Below are 22,587 nucleotides of genomic sequence, written 5' to 3'. Positions count from 1 at the left end.
TAGAAATACAAAGACCGCATCACAAATGAAGAGATTAGAGGTAGGATTCGTTCAGCGATAGGAATTTAACCCACGATGCCAAATACGCAAACTAAAACTCTATGGCGACTGTGGCCATATTGCAAGATTATCGGGACTCGCAAAAACCTTCCTTCAGGAAAAGAAGTGGCAGACTGAGAAAGCGATGGGAAGACATCATAAAAGAATCGACCAGACTGCCATTGAAAGAGATTTTATCCAAGGCAAAAGACAGAGAGAAAGACGGTCAACAGATCCTGTGTGGTGGTGCCCCAACTGTTCAACAGACTAATGCTAGTTTAGACTATTAATAATGAATTTAAGGAAAATGTATTTTTAAAATGCGAAAGGATTTCCGCCAGTTTCTATTTTTACATGTTCATAGACAACAAACAAAATGGCCGTGAATAAACAAAGTTCTACAATCATAACAATGGCCATGATTCTCTTCAAAATTTGTGTACTGATAGGTAGATCTAGATCTAAATCTATAAAATAGACTAATTAGACCTATTTAATTATAGATTTAGATTGTTTCAGTGTTTGTGAATCTGAATCTCTGTGAATCTGTCACAGTCATCACAGTGACAGTGACAATCTCTGAATCTTATCTGACACCTGTCCTGTGCTTCATCAGAACTTCCTGATTCCTGACCTGCTCTTTCTTAAAATTTCTTTACTTTCGACTTTAGTTTAAATTTAAAATTAGATCTACATCTAGATCTAGTTACGATCGTCTTAAGTTGTCTTAACTACTGAGTCTACTCTTAACTAAAAAGTCTCAACTCTTAGTTATTTAACTTAGTATTATTATAAGTCAAGTGTCTTACTAAAAATAACTAGATCTATATCTAGAATGTCTAGATCTAATCTAGATTATTTTCTAGATCTAAATAAATATAATATTATTTAATATATAGAATATAGTATATATAGTTTATTATTTATTATATAGATAATAGTCTAGACCAGCGGTTCTCAACCTTTTATTTTTATGCTCTGCGACCTCTTTTTACAATCCACCACTCTGCCGCAACCCCCCCCCCCACACACACACACACATACAGCAATAGAAGAGTAGACAATTTTCGATGGTCTTAGCTTAGGCAACCCCTGGCAAATCGTCATTCGACCCCCAAGGGGGTCACGACCCACAGGTTGAGAACCCCTGGTCTAGACTCTAGACCATAGATCTCCCTTGATCTACTCTAAATTTAGCTAAAGACTTTTTTTTAGTAAATTTAAAGTTAAACGTAGTCTCTAGACTAGAGTCACTAGAGAGATTCTGACTCTACTCAAGGAGCTGATAGATTGATCTAGATTTAGAATCTAGAAAAAAAGATCTAAATTAATCTAGACGTCTAGATCTAATTACTATTATCTAATTAGACTAATAGAAGAGTGTATCTATATTTATAAATAATATTATAATATAATATAATATAGATAGATCTAGATCTAATCAGTTCTTTTTTTTTGTAAAAAAAAAATATAGGTGTCAGTACTCAGGGATGGATTGCCTTAGAACTTTTAACTACTAATTAATTTAAAATTCAAAATAAATGTTAAAATACAAGAAAAGTAATGTTATTTTTTCCCTGCATTGAAAAAGCTACCGGTATGCTGTACTGGTGCTGGTGCGTACCGTCACAAAAAAGGACTGTATCTATATATACATTTTAATATAATTATAATACTAATTAAATACTAATTTTTATACGAATTATTATAATAAATTAATAAATAAAGTTATATAGATAGTTATATAGACTATTATAGTATGTATTGATTCTAGTATGTAGAAATAGATATCTAAGCGAGAGACTAATCAGTAATCTAAACTTTTAAAATCTAGATCTATATATATTCTGCCTTTCTACTTTTAGACTCGTCAAACTGAACTGTACTCTGATTATAGGCTCTCTAGATCTAGAATCTAGCCTAGAATATTATTATATTCACAGACAATATAATTAGATCTGTAAATAGATCTAGATCTATTAAATCTTAAATAAATCTAGATAAGGGGTGCACTGGATAGCACTGTAATTTTTAATTTCTTTAAATTTTTGATATCCTGCCGAAGCTGGATTAGTGAATATGGCCAGATAGTAAAATAAGATATATATCCAGCAGATCCGAATCCATACCTACTTTTAGATCTATAATAAAATAGCTAAAATCTATATTGTATTATATACTGAACATTTTGCAAAATAAATGTATTTAACTCTATTCTTTACCCAGAATCATCCTTTAACAATAGAAGCACAAGCACATTATTTTAACTAGATCAGATTTCTCTGTGGACTTTTAAATTTCATAAGAAAGCTTTTTCATTAAAACTGGATGGCTGTCTGGTCATGTGGTATGCACACCAGACTGTCATCCTTGATAATTCCCGCTACTATCCCATTGAGGTTTGTGCTAGGATTCTGAAACCACATCCGAAAATGTAAAGGAAACCAAAGAACTGCACTGAGAGTTTCATCTAATCTTTGTAGCTCATACAACTTAAGTTGAAACATGACTAATTTTTAAAAAATGAAAGAAACACAATTAACTTTAATCCATATAGTCAAAATTTTGCTTTTCTTCTGCAAAATAAAAAGTTTGAGTCAGCTGGCCATACTATATAAAACAATATGTTTAAGTTTATTATATAATGTTACTGTCTGCTAAAGGAATTATACAACTTTTTATAGCAACCTTCAGATGGCTCTTTTGTTCATTTTATGTCACAGCGCTGTCTGCCACATTAACAAAAGGGGATGATGCATGCAGCCAGTGGTCTAATATAGCAAAAGCTATGACAAGCAGGCTACAAACTTGTTCCAATACCCAAACCAGTAACTGCACCAGACTGGACTGCAGTGGCACAGTTAGTTTTGCTGTAGGTCAATTGATTTGAATATTTTAAAAACCCTTTAATATTTTTTCATTTACGAAAATGTATGAAAACGCTTATTTAAATTAGTTTGACATGTCACCTTCTGTGCATTGAAATGATTGTTATGAAATGCTACGAAAGTCCTGTGACTTATCAAAGACATGCTCATTAAAATATATCTTCTTCTTCTTTGTAATTGTCCCAAGAGTTGAGTCTAAGACCCTTGGAACTCTAGGCCTATCCAAAGCTTGCCACCATCTGCCTGTCTGAACATACTTCTGAATGGGAAATAGCCAAGCAGATGTAAATTATTACATTCCTATTACAAGTGACTTGTATCCCAGGATGCTTGGATTAGAAGCGAGGCCAAAGGCTGAGCACACCAGGAAAACTCCCCCATGATCCTTCTCTGTACCAGATCAGCCATGCAGGAGTCTGCCATAAAAAAATTTGCTTTTGAGGAACAGTGATATCTCGCTACTGCTACTGTCCTTAAGCACTCAACATACCACTCAACATAGGTTCATTTTGGCTCTCCTATTGGTCTGATTTTCTCCTCTAATTACTGTTTCCACCCGAGCATCATGATGAGGCTGAGAAGCATTGCCCAGGAATAAATGCAAAGTATTTTATTTGTTAACAGCACTCTATAAATTAAATTATAATTATTATTATTAATGTAATCAAACTTTCAATAGCTACATAGAGACTGTGTATTCATTAAAAATATTTGCTGTTTCTTTTTAACAGCACATTCAGCTGTTCAATTTTGAACTGAAGCTGGGCTATTGCTTTGGTATTCAGCTCAACTCCTGCAATGACCCAGTGTCCATTGACTTCTACCTACAGGTGCCTAGTAAAAATGTCAGCATGATAACCAGAGTAAATGAGGACACATTAATTAGCATTCCAGGTTATTAAATTGTTTTAAATTTTGTAACAGAACAAATTGTATTATAAATAATACAACTTTGCATTAAAAAATTTAGGATGATCTTACTTTACTGTGATGTATTTATTCTGCCATATTTTATGCATACAAAGTCCTCATATTGGGGTTGATTTAGGCTTTTATTTTATAAAATCTGCTAACATGTATTCTTACAAAGCAGACTTGTCTGTTAATGGGTGTAAAGCTTTGACTGGCAAAAGTACAAAGAGGTCAAAGATTTGTAAGTCCATTACATAAACAATGTTAGTGTTTTCTAGCTATGAAATCCTGCTTAAAAATCAAGTCTGGTAGATACATTTTTACTTGTGATGAAAGAATTTCATATAGTTCATCCATTTCTGTTTAGTACCTAGCATCAGGTTGGAGGCGCAGTGGCAGAGAGGTAAAGTGCTTGACTTCCCAACCGGGGGTCCTGGGTTCGAATCTTAATAAAGATGGGATTTTGAATATCAGGATGATTAGGGTGCCTCTGAGTCCACCCAGCTCTAATGGGTACCTCATATTAATTGGGGAAAAGTAAAGGCGGTTGGTCGTTGTGCTGGCCATATGACCCCTCGTAAACCATTGGCCACAGAAACAGATGACCTTTGCATCTTCTGCCATATGGATCACAAGGTCTGAAAGGGGGACTTTATTTTTTAATTAGCATTAGTTAGGACCAATGAAATTATATCTTACCTTATCCAATCTTACAGCATTAATAATAATGGTGATTGCAATTCTTTCATCAGCATGTTGAAACCCTGTTTAAACCTAAATACTGTTACTCTCATTGTGAAATAAAATGCAGTTTAATTAATTTTAAGTTTACTCTTTTTGCATTTTTTATCCATTTTATTTTCTGAATTATTCTGTTTTAGGCATATCAATATCTCTAGGCCCAGTGGGAAAAGCTGTGCCAAAATTGAACTTTCGTTTTGAAAGATCTGCTGATGGAAAAGTCATCCAGTACTCAGTAAGTAAATGCTGCTAAAAGTTTATATGTATTATGAAGACACTTGGATGGTGCTAAAGTCAGCAAAGCTAATTTATAAGTAAAGTAATGTCTAAAAGTCAATGGTGGTTTTTTTAGTTGTTGGTACAGTAAATATGTATAATTTTGACACTTAACGAAAAACTATTTAATGTTCATAATTACTAGAAATTTCTTGAAAAGGTTTAAATGCTTCGGATGTTCCTTTAGATTCTAAAGATAATTACATCCTAGCCAAAACATTATGCAGGACAACGTTGAATGCCACCAGTCAGGGTTGGAACCCATGCCCTTTGAGACATTCAAACAACAGTCCTGAGTGTATACCACTCATGCATTTATTTAGTAAAGGATCACAACTAGATTTTTTAAAATTAATTAGTAGTTAAAATGCAAAAATTACTACCTAAAATGAGACCAAATATAAGTTTATGTACATTTCTGACTAATTAATCATTTTAGCATTGATGCATCTTTAGGCAAGGGAAATGACTTTATGAAAGTTTCTTTTTTTTTCAAAATAGTTTAAAGTCATTAAGAATTATTTCATTACTGAATGTCCTTCAAATTTAAAAAGAGCAGATTTTGCTGGGCAGGTCAGCCTGAAAGAATAAAATATAAATATAAGAAAAAAATTACAAAAGATATTAAAAAGTCAGTAAGTAAATTTCTTAACCAAAAATAAAGATATTCTACATTTTAATCCTCCCTCTCCCCAAAAAAAAAATCACATGCAGACACTATATTACTTTATTCTGCTTATATTTAGAAACTAAATGTTTGTTATTTAGTTTCGGAATTTCCCTCTGAAAATGAAGATGATCCCATCCTACACCAAACCTGCAAAAAGACAGGCTTTGATGGTGGGCGGGCATCATGACCATCATGGTGACACTCCAAAGAGCTTATCATACCACCATGCAGCCAACCAACTTCCACTCTTTGGAAAATGTAGCCTACAGTCAGTCGTTTCTCCACACAGATCACACTGCTAGTGTACGTGGAGAATTCCTTCACTACATATGAAGTGGACCAGCTCAGACGAAGTCTGATTGACAACGAGACTCTCCACGCCCTGCCTTGTGACAAGCTTGTTCTTGACACCGCGGGAGTGCCGTCTGGGGCTTTCAACCGCAGTATAGGAGTGTGTGGGGGTGGGAACAAGAGCTCCGCACCCACTCCAGCTCCACTCTCGACCACTGCCAAACCCTACACACCCTCGGGTGAGTTTTATTCATTGATTTATAGTGATACAAAATGTCACAGTTAGATGTTTAATCTATAAGCACCAGTTGGGTAGTCGGCTATGACCAATATTTGTCAAGAGAGCTTGCTTTCCTATTCATCAAACAGTGCATGAGGACCTAAGTCTAAGTAAATAATGTCACAAGTGCTTTAAAATAAAGCACTCTTTTTACTGTAATTCTTACATCTAGGCTTTGGTGATAGCAAAATGTTTTTTTCTTCAAAATTTTTTTTAATAAATAAAAATTGCTTAAAGTCTACAAAGATTATATTAAAGAAGATGTTAGTGGATGTGAGGTAGAGCACTAAAGTGGCATAAGCATGGCTAAAGTTTAAATACTGCTTTAGCCCGGGATGTTTGAATCAAGTTTCTGTGAGATTTTAGAGTCAATATATTTCTCACTGTGAACTGAACTTTTGTTTGTAAAAACAGTGTTTGATTGTTATCATGTTTTCCAGAATGCACATTTGTTAGGAGAAGGGCAATGGCTGTGTGGTTAAGGTTTTGGCTTCGGAGCCTGGTGTCCTGGGTTCAAATCTCGGTGAAGACTTTGATTTTGAATTTCTGGAATTTAGGGCACCCCTGACTTAACCCAACTATACCTGACATTAATTGTGCTGGCCACATAATTCCCTGCTAATTAACGACCTTATCATCATCTGCCCGAGGTCTAAAAGGGGAACTCAACTTTCATTTCTAGGCATTAGCGTGAAAGCAGGTAGATGTAACAATGCCTGCTGGATGGATATAATGGTCATCAATATAACTTTATATTTTACACTAGTGTCAACATAGATGATTTTGGAGCTTTAGCTCCACACAACCTTTCCAACTAACCCTTCTTGCTTGGTATTTAACTCTAGGGTAAATATATTTGGAAACACAAATGAAATCACAAAATATCAAACAATGTAAACAAAATACTTAAACTTACTTTAGAAACTTCAATCCCACATATTACCCAGTCTTTCATTTCCAACTTGAAATTCTGTCATCTACTATCTCTATCAATCCAACTCAAAGTTACATAAGAATTTACCAGCCAATACAAACACCTACACCCAGGGCTTGATTTAGAGGTCTGGATGCCTAAGGCCATGAAGGAGCAGAGGCCCCTAATTATTTTCTGAATAAAAGAAAAAAAAAATTTTTAGTAGTCCTTCAAAAATAAAATAAAATTATTTCACCAAAAAATATAGTCATCTGTTAAAGTCAAATACAATTACTAAGTTAACAAATTGGACTTTGCAAGCCTTTTTCATTGAAAAGTTGTTAATGATTTCACCACTGAAATCTAGCTACCGGAGTAAATCACTTTCAATACTAAGTAAGGTTAGCTTCGATTGCCGGTTTTGTCCTATCGTCATTTGGAGCCTTCTCATTATTAGTTTCATTTTTGAAAGCAAGCAGTTCTCCAGTGGAATCTAAGACCATTAAATATTTATAAAAAAAAACATTTGCTGACCTGTTGAAATTTTGATTTTTTTGTATCTATTGTAGGTGCCCCGCTTGACCTCCCCATTATCTGGCCCTGCGTACACCAACTCCACAACACTTAAAATTCAGTTTTGATATTCTTAGAAAAACATGTCTTGTCATGAAGGTATGCAGAGCGTGGGTTGTGTGGCTTAGTGTCAATATACAGTTTGGCTACCTATTAAGGGGACTCGAATCTTGACTCAAGCTAAGCTGCGTTTATCAGATTCCCCCCTTGCCCCACAAGTCCACTAATGAAATTGAACTAAAGAGCACTGAGAAATCTGTGGTGTAAAATTTAAGATTTGAAAATAATTTTGAAATCTCCAAGTTAAAATTATTTCTATTATTCTTTTATTCTGACTAACTTACAGCCACACTCAACAAGTCTTGTGGTATCCTGTCCAAGCCTTGTGGTCATCTGGAAATGTGTGATGTATCCAAAAGTCTTTGTGTTTGTCTACCAGGTGGGTCATTATTTTTATATCATCACCTTTTTTGTTACAGCATATCTTTGGAGCGTACAGCAAACAGAAGTGTTTTTGTTACCTTTGATAGATTTAATAGATTCTAACAAGTTGAAATCCATTCCTTACCAAGCTCAAGTTATTCTGTAACTCTTGGAACATCACTGATGACTTGTCATCATTTGGGTGCTTCTAAACTAAGAAATACTTTGAGTTCATCCAACGTTCTCCAACTTCTTTACTTCCCCAACAGAGATTCATATGAACTAATTGAACTCTGGAACTTTTTTTTTTTCTCTATTTTGGGCTATTGGCCCTTTATTGGGCTTTTTTTTTAATTAATTTTTTAAATTTTTTTTTTTTACTAACAAAAAGTTGCTTATTTTATTAGTAAGCGTACAAATTAAATAGTTACATTTTAAAGTACAATAATTGCAAACATGGCAATGCAAATAGTTACATTTAGGTTGCCATAATATTTTACCATTTTAAATTGCTTTGTATATGGCGTTATTTTCTTCTAATAGCATATAATGAATATTTTTAAATTTAAGGTTCTTGAGATATATGTGGTGAGAATGTCAACAATAGGTAATTAAATAGAAACAATCAAAAAGTGAAAGTAGAAACTTAATGATATTAAAACATTTTAAACATTGTAGTCACATTTTTTTCCACTGTGTCTACATTGTTTATGGTTGTTTCCCTTGTGCTTTGCTACATTACCCCAGTTCTTTATATTAACTTCTATCAAACGTGCATACACATCTATGTGTGTACACACTTATGCGAACATAGGCATTTAAACATTTATATTGTTTCTTTTGTTGTCTCCCTTCATATGACAATTTTCGATTTCCTCCCTTGAGATTTGGTAAACTACCTCCTCATCATCAAGGTGGAAATCCTGGAACTTAATAGTTCTCTCACCCAGGATTCAATCTACATTGCTATATGTATTAACCTTTTTGTAAATAAGCTGATGCTTAAGTAACAGATGCTTGTGTATGCTTAATTATAGAAAAGATGCTTATGAATATTATTAATATTACTAAACGTCCCCTTTCAGACCATAATGCAAGTGATGTAAAGATCATCTGTTTCTGTGGCCCATGATCAGGGAAGATGTCAGGTGGCCAATATAATGACCAACCGCCTTTACTTTTCCCCATCTAATGTCAGATACCTATTAGAGCTGGCTGGACTCAGAGCTGCCCTAGAGTTCTTGAAATTAAAAATCCCAGTCTTCACCTCCGGTTCAGAAGCCAAGCTTTTTACTTCTCGTCCACTGATCACAAAATAGCTTAAACAAAAGTAAAAACGTAAAGTTCCCCTTTCAGACCATGCAGTCTATAGGGCAGATGATGTTAAGGTCATCTGTTTCTTTGGCCAACGGTTAACAATCAAAATAGCTTAGGGATATGATAATCATATTATAAAATAGAAATTCTTAAAATAAAAAAAATAGATACAAAGAAGCCGCACTTGGAAAGTAAACAAATAGTGCGCAAGAAGTAGAAGGCGATCCAAAAACATATGGCACACCAGGGGCGGACTGGCTATATGGGCAAACGGGCGAATGCCCGGTGGGCCGGTACCAAATGGGCCTGTCTGGTTGCGACCAAAGAAAAAAAAAATTAAATGCAGACAACTTTTTAAAAAAGTGACAGCAGCAAGACACAAAGGAGCGAACACGTTTTCTTGTGTTTTTTTTAAAATTATTATGACAATTAATTTTGTTTGAAATTCAACAAGAATATAATTTAAGAATTACACTATACACTGTACGTATTATCATTTGTAAAACGTTAGACCGTACTTTCTGCTATGCACGAGCAGCATGGCCTTCAACACTACTTTGATGTCTTCAAGACCGTGTTTGGCCTGATCATTTTGCTGGTCGGCATGGGCCTTTGATGGCACTCCTATTTTTGTTTTGCTCCTTCCCTCATCCGTTTTTGATGGTTCTATTGAAAGTTAACGAAAAAGAGGGATGGGAAAGGTTAAGTTAGAAAACATTGATATAACGCGGCAAAAGGGGAGACAATTAGCTCTTTAACAAAACTTAATAGAAGTTAACTTAAACACATACACACAGCCGCGAAATTGCAAACCACCCAACTTATTCATAGCTCAATATGGGTATAACCGTATAAAGTTCTACTTTCTGTGAATTGAAAAGAAAAAATGTAAGTTTCTTGTTGTTTATTTGTAATAACATAGATCTAAAAATACTACACTTAAGGCTTACAAAAAAAATATTATTTAATTAAAACATAAATCTAGATCGAAATTAATATATGTACCGTTATGATTAATGGCAAACTTATGCTTAGTATGAAGTCATTGATGATGAAAATTATTACAATAATTTATATAGCGCTGTCACATCCGATATTTAATGAAAGGAGATTTAGAATCATTTACATTTTAAATAATATATTCATACACAAATCGCGTTTTTGAGAATGTACTAGATCTAGGACAAAGCAAGAGCTTTTTACATTTAGAAGTACCTCTCTAACCGTTATGCTTTCTCTTATTTGGTAAAGAATATATATATATATAGTTCGTCTATCGTAGTTCGATTATGACCACTTTGTCATCCAGGGGGCTGAGGGCTTTGCACTGGGGTTTTGTGTCTCCTCGTATGACTGGTGAGACCTATGTGAGCCCGGAATGTTCGGCCACACACTAGGCACGTTATTCCAGCTGGAGCTAGTGTCGTGGGCCTTGCTTTGTTCTCTTTTCCTCAGCAACTTGTGCGCCAGTTTTCACAGCGCGACGCCATGAGGCTCTGTCATGTGCCTCTGTCTCCCAGGTGGCTAGGTCTATGCTGAACGTCTTCAGAGAAACTTTGAGAGTGTCCCTGAAGCGCTTTCTTTGACCACCTTGCGAGCGTTTTCCTTCGCTTAGTTGGCCATACAAGAGTCGTTTAGGGTCTTCCATTCTACATACGTGTCCTGCACATCGCAGCTGGGACTGCATCAGGATTGTGTGGATGCTTTGCAGACCCACTCTTTGAAGGACTTCAGTATCTGGTATTTTGTCTTGCCATTTGACATTCAGTAGTTTTCACAGACATGTCGTGGTAGTGATTCAGTTTCTTTGCATGTTAACTGTACACTATCCATGTTTCTGAGGCATAGAGCAATGTAGGGAGGACGACGGCTAGATAGACCCCTAGTTTTGTATTTGTGGTGATACCACTTTAAAGGAATGGGTTGCTTGAGTCAGCCAGGAAAACCAATGACTTAGCATATTTTAAGTCACAGATCAACATGCATGACTAGATTGACACGTGAAATGCGTAGGACCTAATTATTTTTTATTTTTTTGAAGAAACGTCTGTAATATATAAGTAATACCAAAATGTTTGAAACTCATTAAGGCTACTATTGTAGTGTTTATAGTTTTCAGACTACATACATGTATAAATAGAATACATTATGTAAGCCTACGAAAGCATACATCCAGTTTTCGATGCCTTATTAAACTTTATATATTTTGAATAGAATTAGGCTTACACCTATGATAAAACACATGGGCGTAGCCGAGAGAGGAGGAGTTCGAACCATCACCGGCCTCAGATCTCATTGTCTGAAATGAAACTTTACTTACTTTCCCAGTGCAGCCAACTTAAGCAAACTACAGTCACCAAATTTCATGAACGTAGCCAAAAGGGGTTTTGTTGTTTCCCTCCCCCCCCCCCCCCCCCCACCTCCAATACAAAAACTAAAGCATTTTACTTTTTTCTACCAGTCGCTGGACTCCACTGAATAGAAGATTTAGTTTTTGATTTTTTTTAGCGGAAGAGTAGCAGGCTAATTGCACTGTAGATACCTCAAAATATGCATTTTTAAAGCTTAAAATAACGGAAATAATGCTTGGATCCGGGGCTTCCACTGGGGGAGCTTACAACGCTCCCCCAGACTCCCTAGCTGTCCCTTGGTGGTGTATACTGCCTTTCACTAATTATAGGAAGAGAGTATTCTAGGGTAGAAAAAACGTTTGAAAGAATGAAAGATAAGAATGTAATGAAGATTAATTACATTTAGACACACACTAATATATATATATATATATATATATATATATATATATATATATATATATATATACATTTCGGAGAGGTTTAAAATCCCACGCACACACCGAAAATATATGACATGACATTTGTGGGCCGGTTTATATGGTAATGCCCGGGCCGAATTTGATACCCAGTCCGCCCCTGTGGCACACTGACATCAAGAGTTGTTTTTTTTTATAAACTTTGATAGTGATGAATAGCAGACTTATGTAGCTGAAATATTCCAAATTTAAAAGAGAAAAAAAAAAGCCTCTTGAGCCACATAAAAAAAAAAATTATGCATTTTTCAATAAGCAAATGGATAATATTATTATTTTATAATCCCTTCTCATAAGGTTTTTTTTTTTTTATGCCCATGCACAGTTTTTTCATGTTATATGTATTTAATGGTCTTGTAAGTTGTACACCAGTACCCCTCTTCAAAAGATAAGAGAATATTGTCAAAATGCAATCAGGTCTCCTGCAGAGCAGTGCACCAGAAGTTAAACTTGAGTAGACTTCCCTTGAGGCTAAAAGATAGGAAATACAAACACTGGCAACTGGTGTATACAAATAAACATCTTAAGCATCATCAGCCACATAGTGGGGGCACCACACTGCAGTCTCAGAAGAAGGGAACAATCAGCAAGCTGATTCGAGATTTACATTTTTTTCTTAATAAACTGATCATTAATTTAGAGAACCCTCAAATGACCAAGCTGATCATAATAATAATGGACAATGTGTCTTATTTTTTTCCACAGAGGCCATCCTGTCACAAAACAATGACGCATGTGTAGGTTTTAGCCAGTATGGGAGCCCTTGTATGGCTGACAGTGAGTGCAGTTACCTGAATGAGGAATGCAAGTTCTCCTCTCAGCAGGGTCAGAAGGTCTGCCAATGTGAGGATGGCTATGACTACAACCCGGGGACAGAGAGCTGCACATTCACACATCCTGGAGACCACAGTGGTTTGTAGTTCCACTTCTTATTTCTATTCTACTTTTGTAAAGAAAATTAAAAAGCAAACAAGTAAACATTTTTGTTTGTCTGATATTGTCAAATGTAGTTTTATTCTATTCACAATTTTCATGATCTGTGCAAAACATAGTAGAATGAAAGGCTTAACTGTGAAGAAAAACTTTTAGAATACTAAATATACTAAAGTATATAATATAAAGTTTGTGAAAATGTGAGTGAAACATTTTTCTTGAAGCAATCTTAATAGGAGGTGTGGTGGATGAGTGGTAAAGCGCTTGGCTTCTGAACCAGGGGTCCTGGGTTTGAATCCTGGTGAAGACTGGGATTTTTACTTTTGGAATCTTAAGGGGGCCCCTGAGTCCACCCAGGTCTAATGGGTACCGGTACCTGACATTAGTTTGGGAAAAGTAAAGTGCTGGCTACATGACACCCTCGTTAACTGTGGGCCACAGAAACAGATGACCTTTACATCATCAGCCCTATAGATCACAAGGTCTGAAAGGGGAAGTTTATTTTTTACATTTATGCAAAACTTAGTAGATAGCTTTAAAGAAGACGGATATGTTTGACTCAATAAATAAATTGTATAAAGTATAATACAGAAGTTTGTGAAAATTTGAGTTAAACATTTTTAAGTTTTAAAAAATGTGAAAAATATTGAAAGCAGATATTTAAAATAACAGTGTGCCTAATTCCATAATCTCCCTAGGGTCACCTTTACATTAATTTGAATGTTGAAATCCATCGTTAAGTATAGCCAGAATTATTTACAAGTTTATTGATTACACCCTGTAAGAGAAATATCTGGCCAGTTACTATGCATACTATTTAATTATTTGTATAAATGATAATATTTGTTTTTTTACTAGGGTTCAGGAATTTAATTCTTGTCCACATAAGAGTCCTAGTTTTTACCATAGGTCAAAATTATTATTTTTTTTTTTTAATGGAATTTATTGATTTTGTGTGTGTGTGTGCTTTTTAATGTTTTCATATGAATTTTTCTCATTAGTTGATATGCTATGTGTACCTGTCATGATTTCAACATTCTACCGTCACAGAGAGGATACAACACTCTGATCTCAGATGGTAGCAATTAGAGCTCTGTTGCTACTCTTAGCATTTCTTTCATTGAAAAAAAAACTTTTTGCTGTATACTTCTCATGTAATGCTGAAGTGACACTGTGGTTTGAATGTATATTTTGTGTGTGCTTATAATGTAAATGCACTATTGAAAGACACATTTCCCAAAGGAGAAATTTCCCAAAAGAAAAATCTTACTCTGGAATAAATGTAACCTAACACAACTACACCAAGCTGCATTAAACTTTCAACAAACATTCTTATTAGAAAAAGACATTAACCAACCAGTCGATGACCTCTGGAATTTCATTAAAAACCATCTTAAAAGCATTATAGAAAATCAAATACCAACTAAATACACATCAAACAAAATAAATAAATGCTGGTTTAATAATAGACTAAAGAAGCTTTGTAAACAGAAGGAAAACCTATATAGAAAATTTAAAGAAACTAATGCAGAAAGAGTTTACAAAAAGTATATAAAAATTAAACACTTAACCCAAAAAGTAAGCAGACAGCTGCAGAGTGAATACATAAACAATGTAATATCTAAAGACAACAACAAAAACCTATGGTCATACATTAAGTCTAAGAAAATGGAAACAACAGGCGTAGCGCCATTAAAAGATGAACATAACATAATACATAATGATAATGAAACTAAAGCAAACATTCTAAACAAATACTTTGCATCAGCATTCTCAGCCCCAGGAGACAGAGACATATTACTGAATTTGAACCAAGTAGACAACATAGAAGATATAGTAGTACAAGAAAATGGAATTCAAAAACTATTAGCCAACACCAAACCAAATAAAGCTTCTGGACCTGATGGTATTCCAGCTAGATTACTCAAAGAACTAAGTAATGAGCTAGCCCCAGTGTTCAAAATACTCTTTCAGGCTTCACTTAACCAGGGCAGAGTACCAAAGGACTGGAAAGAAGCTAATGTCACCCCCCTATTTAAAAAAGGAGAAAAATCTGACCCAGGAAACTACAGACCAGTATCACTTACCAGCATCACATGTAAAATCCTAGAACACATAATATGTAGCAACATCATAAACCCCTTAGACAAACATAATGTCCTCACACCATACCAACATGGCTTTAGGAAATATAGATCATGTGAAACACAACTAATAGGACTAATTGATGATTTTTCAAAAGGTTTAGATAATAGCGAACAAATAGATGCTATCTTACTAGATTTTTCTAAGGCTTTTGACAAAGTTCACCACCATAGTTTGCTTAAAAAATTAAAATATTTCGGCATTAATGGTCCACTGCATCAGTGGATTAAAGACTTTCTGATAGGGAGAGAACAAACTGTAATAATAAATGGCTCTAAATCAACACCGATAACAGTAAACTCAGGTGTACCTCAAGGAACAGTCTTGGGTCCACTACTATTTTTAATTTACATAAATGATTTACCAAATTGCATTACTTCAGGAACAAAAGTCAGATTATTTGCAGACGATTGCATAATATATAGAACAATAAAAACAACATAAGACACAGATATTTTACAAAGAGAATTAGATGAATTACAGAAATGGGAATCAAATTGGAGCATGTCTTTCCACCCAGAAAAATGTCAGTTGTTAAGAGTAACAAAAAAACTAAAACAAATTAATTCCACTTATCTTATTCATGGCAAACCAGTAACACAGACTAAAAACGCAAAATACCTAGGTGTTATAATAAATGAAAAACTGTCATGGAATCCACATATTGATGAAACTACAAAAAAATCAAACAAAGCATTAGGATTTATTAAAAGAAATTTCTATAAATCAAATAAGAACATAAAACTAAAATGTTATTTAACCTTGGTTAGGCCAATAATAGAATATGCATCCTCTGTTTGGGACCCCTCAACTCAAGAAAACATTAAGAAACTAGAACAGACACAAAATAGAGCAGTGCGATTCATAACAAACGAATATTCACATTTGACTAGAGTAACACCTTTAGTAAAATCACTAAATTTAGAAAGCCTTCAGGACAGAAGGCTCAAAAGTAAAGTAGCAATAATACATAAAACACTGAACCATAATCTTCAAATACAAAAACAAAATTTAATAAAATACTCTGAAAGACACAAAGATAAAGGCACATTCCTCGTCCCATATGCTAGGACAAATTTGTACAAATACTCCTTCTTCCCTAGTGAGCATGGAATGGGTTGCCTGAGCTAGCCAGGAAAACCAGTGACTTGGCAGAATTTAAGTCATTGGTTAATATGCATGACTAAATGCATGACGCGTAGGACGTAATCATCTTCTTTTTTGAAGTAACGTCTGTATTATATAAGATAAGAAGATAAGAGAATAAAGATTATTATTATTATTTTAAACTGTTCTATTTACTAAGCAAACTCTGTTCTCACTTCCTCCCAAAATCGTTGTTGACCTCCTTCAGTCGTTGAACAGCTCTGGTTCATCTGGTAGAACACTTTTTCATGTGACTGTGGAGCCTATTATCTAGAGACATTCCCATCTACATGCATTTCTGTTTAAGGTGGCATTCACTTTAGTGGCAGAGGAGCCAGACATTTTTTGTTTGGCAAACTTTTCTTTCAGAGCTGAGGGCAATGATTCTTCGCTGTCCATAGCTTTCTTGGTCACCATATTTCTCTATATAGAGCGGTGAGGGCTATGTTTTCCCAGTAGTCAGCATCGATCTTCACTGTTTTGAGGTCCATGTAGATTACATTCACACATCAGAGGTGGAGACGACCAATGTATGTATTTCCTATAAATTCAATGTGTCTTTATTAATTCTGTGTTATTCATCTTAAAGAAGAAATATTTCAATAGAATTCACTTGGTTACTTGACAGGGCATGATAAACAGAACCAAACTTCCAAGTCAGACAACTCTCCTATGGATAGCTCTGATAACAAAGTTGTTAAACATAATAGTGAGTAAATTCCCTTTATTTAACATTTAATTAGAATCATTCTCCTTATATTATTATATTCATTTTTTTGTGCAATTAAAAAAAAACAATCACATTATCTATTGCTTATATAACTCACACTAACTATATGGTATTTCTTTGGCCACATCTCTAGTCCACAAGTCCGGAGTGCCTGGATCACTGGAAATGACGTTTTGAATATTACCTTTACCTTTACCTATCCCTTAGTATGTTGGACCATGGGGCACCAAGCAAGATTTGTCGACCGTCTTTCTCCATTTCTCCCTGTCTTTTGCCTTGTTTTAAACCTCTTTCAATGGCAGGCCCGTCCATTCTTTTATGTTGTCCTCCCATCGCTTTCTCTGTCTGCCTCTTCTTCTTTTTCCTGGTACTGTTCTCTGAAGGAAGGTCTTTGCGAGCCCTTACAAATCCTAAACCTCAGAATACTCTGTGAAAAATATCTCCAACACCAAGAGAATTTTTTCCATGTCTTTATTGATTTCAAGAAAGCTTTCGATCGAGTATGGCACAGGGCACTCTGGGCTACAATCGAAAAGTACAACATCAATAAAAAAACATAATCAAAGTTATCCAGAACCTCTACAAGGGTGCCACCAGTGCGTTGTACTTCAACAATAATATTGTGGACTGGTTCAAAACCACATTTTGAATATAGACACTAGTAACCCCTCTTTCATACAGAACACTCTGTTCAATCAGGCTGGTGAGAAGGAGCTCTTGGAGAAGGAGCCTAGAGTTTAAAGAGCCTATGGCTCAACTTTACCTGACAAGAGTGGTTACTAGTGTCTATTCACTTTTCTGGCAAAGGAGCTAAACATTTTTTGTTTGGCAAACTTTTCTTCCAGAGCTGAGGGCAATGATTCTTCGCTGTCCATAGCTTGCTTGGTGCCCCAACGGTCCAACAGACTAAGGGATAGGTAAAGGTAAGGTAAAATATTCATGGAATGGGTTGCCTGAGCTAGCCAGGAAAACCAGTGACTTGGCAGAATTTAAGTCATTGGTTAATATGCATGACTAAATGCATGACGCGTAGGACATAATCATCATCTTTTTTGAAATAACGTCTGTATTATAAAAGATAAGGAGATAAGTTTGAAATAGTTTATTTCAACCATCCAAGAGTTCTGTTTATTTTGTCAGTGCAAGCTCAGATATGAACAAAAACAAAACAGCTGCAAACTAGTTTAAAATCTTTTTGTTTTTCTCCTCTTTCATGAGGCTACCTTATGCTGTATTTATCATTTCATTTCTTTCTTTATTCAGTGCCTATCATTGTTGGTGCTTCGCTGGGTGGAGCCATTCTGGTCGGACTCTTAGTTTGGCTAGTCATGTACTATCAGCAGCGTCGCCGTAGGCAGATGTTGGGGATCTCCTCAGACGAGAGCAGGACACCAATGCTAAGTAGTCAAGATGAGGATAATCTTATCATGTGATTACATTCCAGGAGCACAGTTTAATTACTTGATTTCATTCCATTTCGTTGATATTTCTACTATTTATACTTATGTACCAAATGTTTTTTTTAAACTCTTTTTTTTTTTGTACACTGTAGACCTATAATTGACTTGCTTATAGGTTGTTGTTTTTTTTTCCAAAAAAAAAAATTCCTCTTCTTTTTGTATAAGCTTTTTTTCTTATATGTAGATCTGCTTCTATTTCACCAATAGGTTTCCTTTTTTTTTTACAATAAAAACTGTATAGACCGTTTCATTCAACTGCATTTCCACTTTGGCTTTCTTCTTGTAACTTGAAATATTATATCAAAATGTGGTAATGTAGGGAACGATCTTTAAAAAATAACCAATGACAAGCCTTTGTCAGTTGTGTAATATTTGCATAGCATAATAGCATACTATTCTAAAAGGGATTTAAGTTAGCTAGGGATTTTTTGTATTAACAAGACATGAGTGACATGTTATATTTAAACAAGAATGTATTCACAAATGTTATTTGTATATAGCTTCATTTTCTAGTAGCTTGATATTCTAAATTTGATTAACTCCCTTTGCTTGACTAGCTCCCTTGTTTGTATCTAACTATGCATGTAGTCCTGGTATAAAAGATACATGATTATTACTTATTTGGTTAGCATCCTTTTTTAAAAAAACTTTTTTTGTAAATCTTTTTTTTTGTTGCTTTCGAATGAATAGTAAAGAAGCTTTGTTGTTGTAAAAAATATGTAAAATATTACATATACATAATGGGTTCAGCAGAATTATTAAGACTATTTATTATACTGTGTTATGAGTTTTTTGTTGCAATCTCATATTCCACAATTTTTTTTATTTGGAGGGAAAGGAAGCAGGATGGTTCCCTTTTATTATACGTTCTGCTTGATTAACTCTTTCTCTCCGTAATTATTTACCACATTCTGTTGGAATCAACGTTGGTATCGTCAGTTAGGAGAGAAAGAGTTAACATTCTAAGGAAATAAACTTCGTCAGTTATTGTGTATTGTCATACACTTAATGTTTTGCTTCACAGCCTACCATTTCCTCAAGTGAACATTCCATAAAGTTCTGTTATATTTTAGGAGGGGGGGGGATGCGTTATTCCTTTATTTTTGTTTTATTTGTGAAACCGACTTTTTGGGTTCTTTCAATCAATCGCAGCACATGGATAAAAATGTCTTTCAAGCTAACTTGTTGATGTTGTGGATCTTTGTATGATCGTTCATTTAATGCTGTCATGGTGGACTCAATGGATTTCTCTTACTATGTTGTGACTGACACACCTTGATGTCTTTTTGGAACTAAATGTTTGTGTAGCTAGCACATAGTGTGTTTCATTTATCAAAAAGTTTTGTCCAGCACACCATGATGTATAATTTAACCAAAAAGTTTTGTAGCTAGCACAAAATGGTGGTTTTGTTTAAAAACTAAATGTTTAGCCGCTAGCACACCATGATGTATTATTTAACAAAAAAAAATGTGTGGCTAGCACACCGAGATGTACTATTTAACTAAAAGTTGTTTGGTTATCACACCATGATGTATTATTTAACTCTGAAATATGTTAAAGCTGACATACCTTCATGAGTCTCAACATTTGCAAGTGTTATAATAATAATAATAATAATAATCTTTATTATCCGTAAGGAAATTTGTCTTACATGATGTTATGTTGAAAACGTCATGATGTCATGTTGAAAACCTCTCTGATGATGCAGAGCATCACATCACTTAGAGTTTTATTGATTCTCATCTCTTTGTTGTCATTATAATGTAATTTTATTGTTGCAACGTACAGTGATGCATCTCTCAATCTTCTAAGCCACAACCCAAACTTCTGTTGACACTTGCAATTCAAAGTCTCTTGTGAGCTCCCTTTATCTACCTTGGATATCTCTTTAAAGCCAACTTTACATCTTGCCACCAATTCAACATTTTTTAAAAAATTAGTATTTTATTAATTTTGTTTACGTCAGTATTCTCATAGTATTTTGACGTATGCGACTATATATGATGTCATTCACCAGTGAAACTAAAAACTATATTTTTCTTAGAAGATTATATTTCAGTAATCTACAATCTTGCAAGTATACAGCGAGTATAATTTAAAAAGAGTTCTGGTTTACAAAAAATGATTATTTTATACATTTATTGGAGTAGGTGTATAAAATGTGTGCACACTGAACAAATCTTAAATAAATCTATTTGAACCGATGTGAATAAAAGCTAGTCACTGTTGATCCATTTGCTTTATCAGAAACTTTGAAATTCTTTCTAGCTCAGTGCAAACTTACTTCTTGCTCAAGCTCGTGAGACCAAGCGTGCTGTATTAAAGACGAGCTCTTGACTATTCTGTAGAGCAGTGTTTCCTAAATTGTGTTCAGCGGAATACTAAAAGGTGTTCCACGAACTGCTAGAATAATTAGCAAGTAGGCAAATTAATTTGTCTAAAAAGATATGCAAATAATTCCGCTAAATACTCAGAATGTGCGAAGTGTCCTGTCAAGGCAAAATTTTGGTAAACCCTGCTGTAGAGTTATTGATGATGATTTATATATATAAACTAAATATTTGGATGCATCATCTAAAACAAAGAACTTGCAAACTGTCATCCCGGAATGCTCACCTAAATTATTTGTGTGTTCTGTTCCATATCAGTGTGGACTGTAGACAGCAACAAACTGTTTACTTCTTGTTGTTTTCTTTTTGCCTGTTTTATTTGTTAAATGCTAAACCTAACTGGGGGACGTGGTGGCAGAGAGGTAGAGCACTTGGCTTCTAAACCAAGGGGTCTCGTGCCGAAATCCCTTTATAATTTTAAGGGCACCACCAAGACCCACCCAATTCTAATGGCTACCTGATGTAAGATAGGGAAGTAAATGCGTTTGGCGGTTGTGCAGGTCACATGACTGCCGTCACCTTAATTGTTGGCAATTGAAACAGATGACCTTTAAATCTTCTGCAATAGCACTATCACAAGGTCAGCAAGAAGTAATTTTCTTAACATGGATTTTTTTTAGATGATGTAAAGGTCATCTGTTTCTATGGCCGACGGTTAGTGAGGGTGTCATGACTGACCGCTTTACTTTCCCTAACTAATATCAGGTACCCATTAGAGTTGGGTGGACTAAACCTTAAAATCCTGAAAGAAAAAATCAGAGTTTTCAACAAGATTTGAACCCCGTACTCCTTGGTTTGGAAGCCAAGCGCTTCAATTCTTAAGCAGCATCCAAAGATTGTATAACATATAACTAACTTTTTGTTTTCATTCCAAATCTGTTCTACTAATAGCCCTAAATATAGCTTAATTTTATTTAACATTCATATTGATGTTTTGTATGATGTATTATGTTAATTGTTTTATTTTATGGAGGTCGGAATCTTTTGTTGATCAAATTTACTATTTAATTGAAAGGAAAACAAACACAATCAAATCTGTAAATCAATGAAAGAAAATAAATATATTTATTGTCTCCCTTGATCTGAGAATATGAAATCTGTTGAAATTGTTATAAAAAATTTATTTTTTTTCTTTTCAAAAGTTGCCACAGAAATAAATTTGAAAGTATCTGGACAAAGTCACATCATTGTGTTACTTGTACATAAAGTCTTGTATCTATTTCAACAAAAATGTGTTGCTTGTTAAACTATTTACAAATATGTATTAAATTTAACTGATTTTATTGTCTGGAAATTAAATATTTCTTTTTTTTTTTCATAGCCTAGCATCGGATTGCTTGATATTGGAATCTGCACCATACTAAAGGAAATCGTTTTGTGTAAACAACCAATGCTAGAGATGTTTAATGTAGAGCACTGAGAGAGATGGCTTGCTTTAGATTTTAAACATAGTTTATTAACTCTTTCTCTCCGTAGTTATTTACCACATTCTGGTGGAATCAACGTTGGTATCGTCAGTTAGGAGAGAAAGAGTTAACTTGTATTTGTTTCTCACAGTGAAACATAGCTCAATGCATTGGGAGGTTCACTTTTACTTGTTTGGGTATGTAAGCAATTTTCTCAGTACATGAC

At 34.6% G+C, this 22,587-nt stretch overlaps 1 protein-coding gene across 1 annotated transcript; it reads left to right on the top strand.

Moving 5' to 3' along the window:
* The first annotated feature begins 379 nt into the window (after window positions 1–379).
* Window positions 380–22,254, top strand: LOC106062932 (uncharacterized). The gene is made up of 9 exons (XM_056006176.1): window positions 380–488; window positions 2,763–2,911; window positions 3,659–3,821; window positions 4,721–4,815; window positions 5,816–6,056; window positions 7,930–8,022; window positions 12,856–13,062; window positions 17,003–17,083; window positions 18,368–22,254. Exons 1-9 carry the CDS (start codon window positions 416–418, stop codon window positions 18,535–18,537), a joined length of 1,272 nt encoding a protein of 423 aa, XP_055862151.1. The 5' UTR covers window positions 380–415; the 3' UTR covers window positions 18,538–22,254.
* Window positions 22,255–22,587: the final 333 nt, after the last annotated feature.

This window comes from Biomphalaria glabrata, chromosome 12 (genome assembly GCF_947242115.1).
Source record: "Biomphalaria glabrata chromosome 12, xgBioGlab47.1, whole genome shotgun sequence".
NCBI classification, from domain to species: Eukaryota; Metazoa; Mollusca; class Gastropoda; family Planorbidae; genus Biomphalaria; species Biomphalaria glabrata.
The sequence above is the reverse complement of the archived record's forward strand: the minus strand, read 5'-3'. Positions and strand labels throughout refer to the sequence as shown.

Coding starts and splice junctions, on each gene's coding strand:
- LOC106062932 (XM_056006176.1), top strand. CDS start 416: ATGGCCGTGAATAAACAAAGTTCTACAATCATAACAATGGCCATGATT. Junction 489..2,762: donor CAAAATTTGTGTACTGATAG/GTAGATCTAGAT, acceptor TTTATGTCACAG/CGCTGTCTGCCACATTAACA. Junction 6,057..7,929: donor CAAACCCTACACACCCTCGG/GTGAGTTTTATT, acceptor ACTAACTTACAG/CCACACTCAACAAGTCTTGT.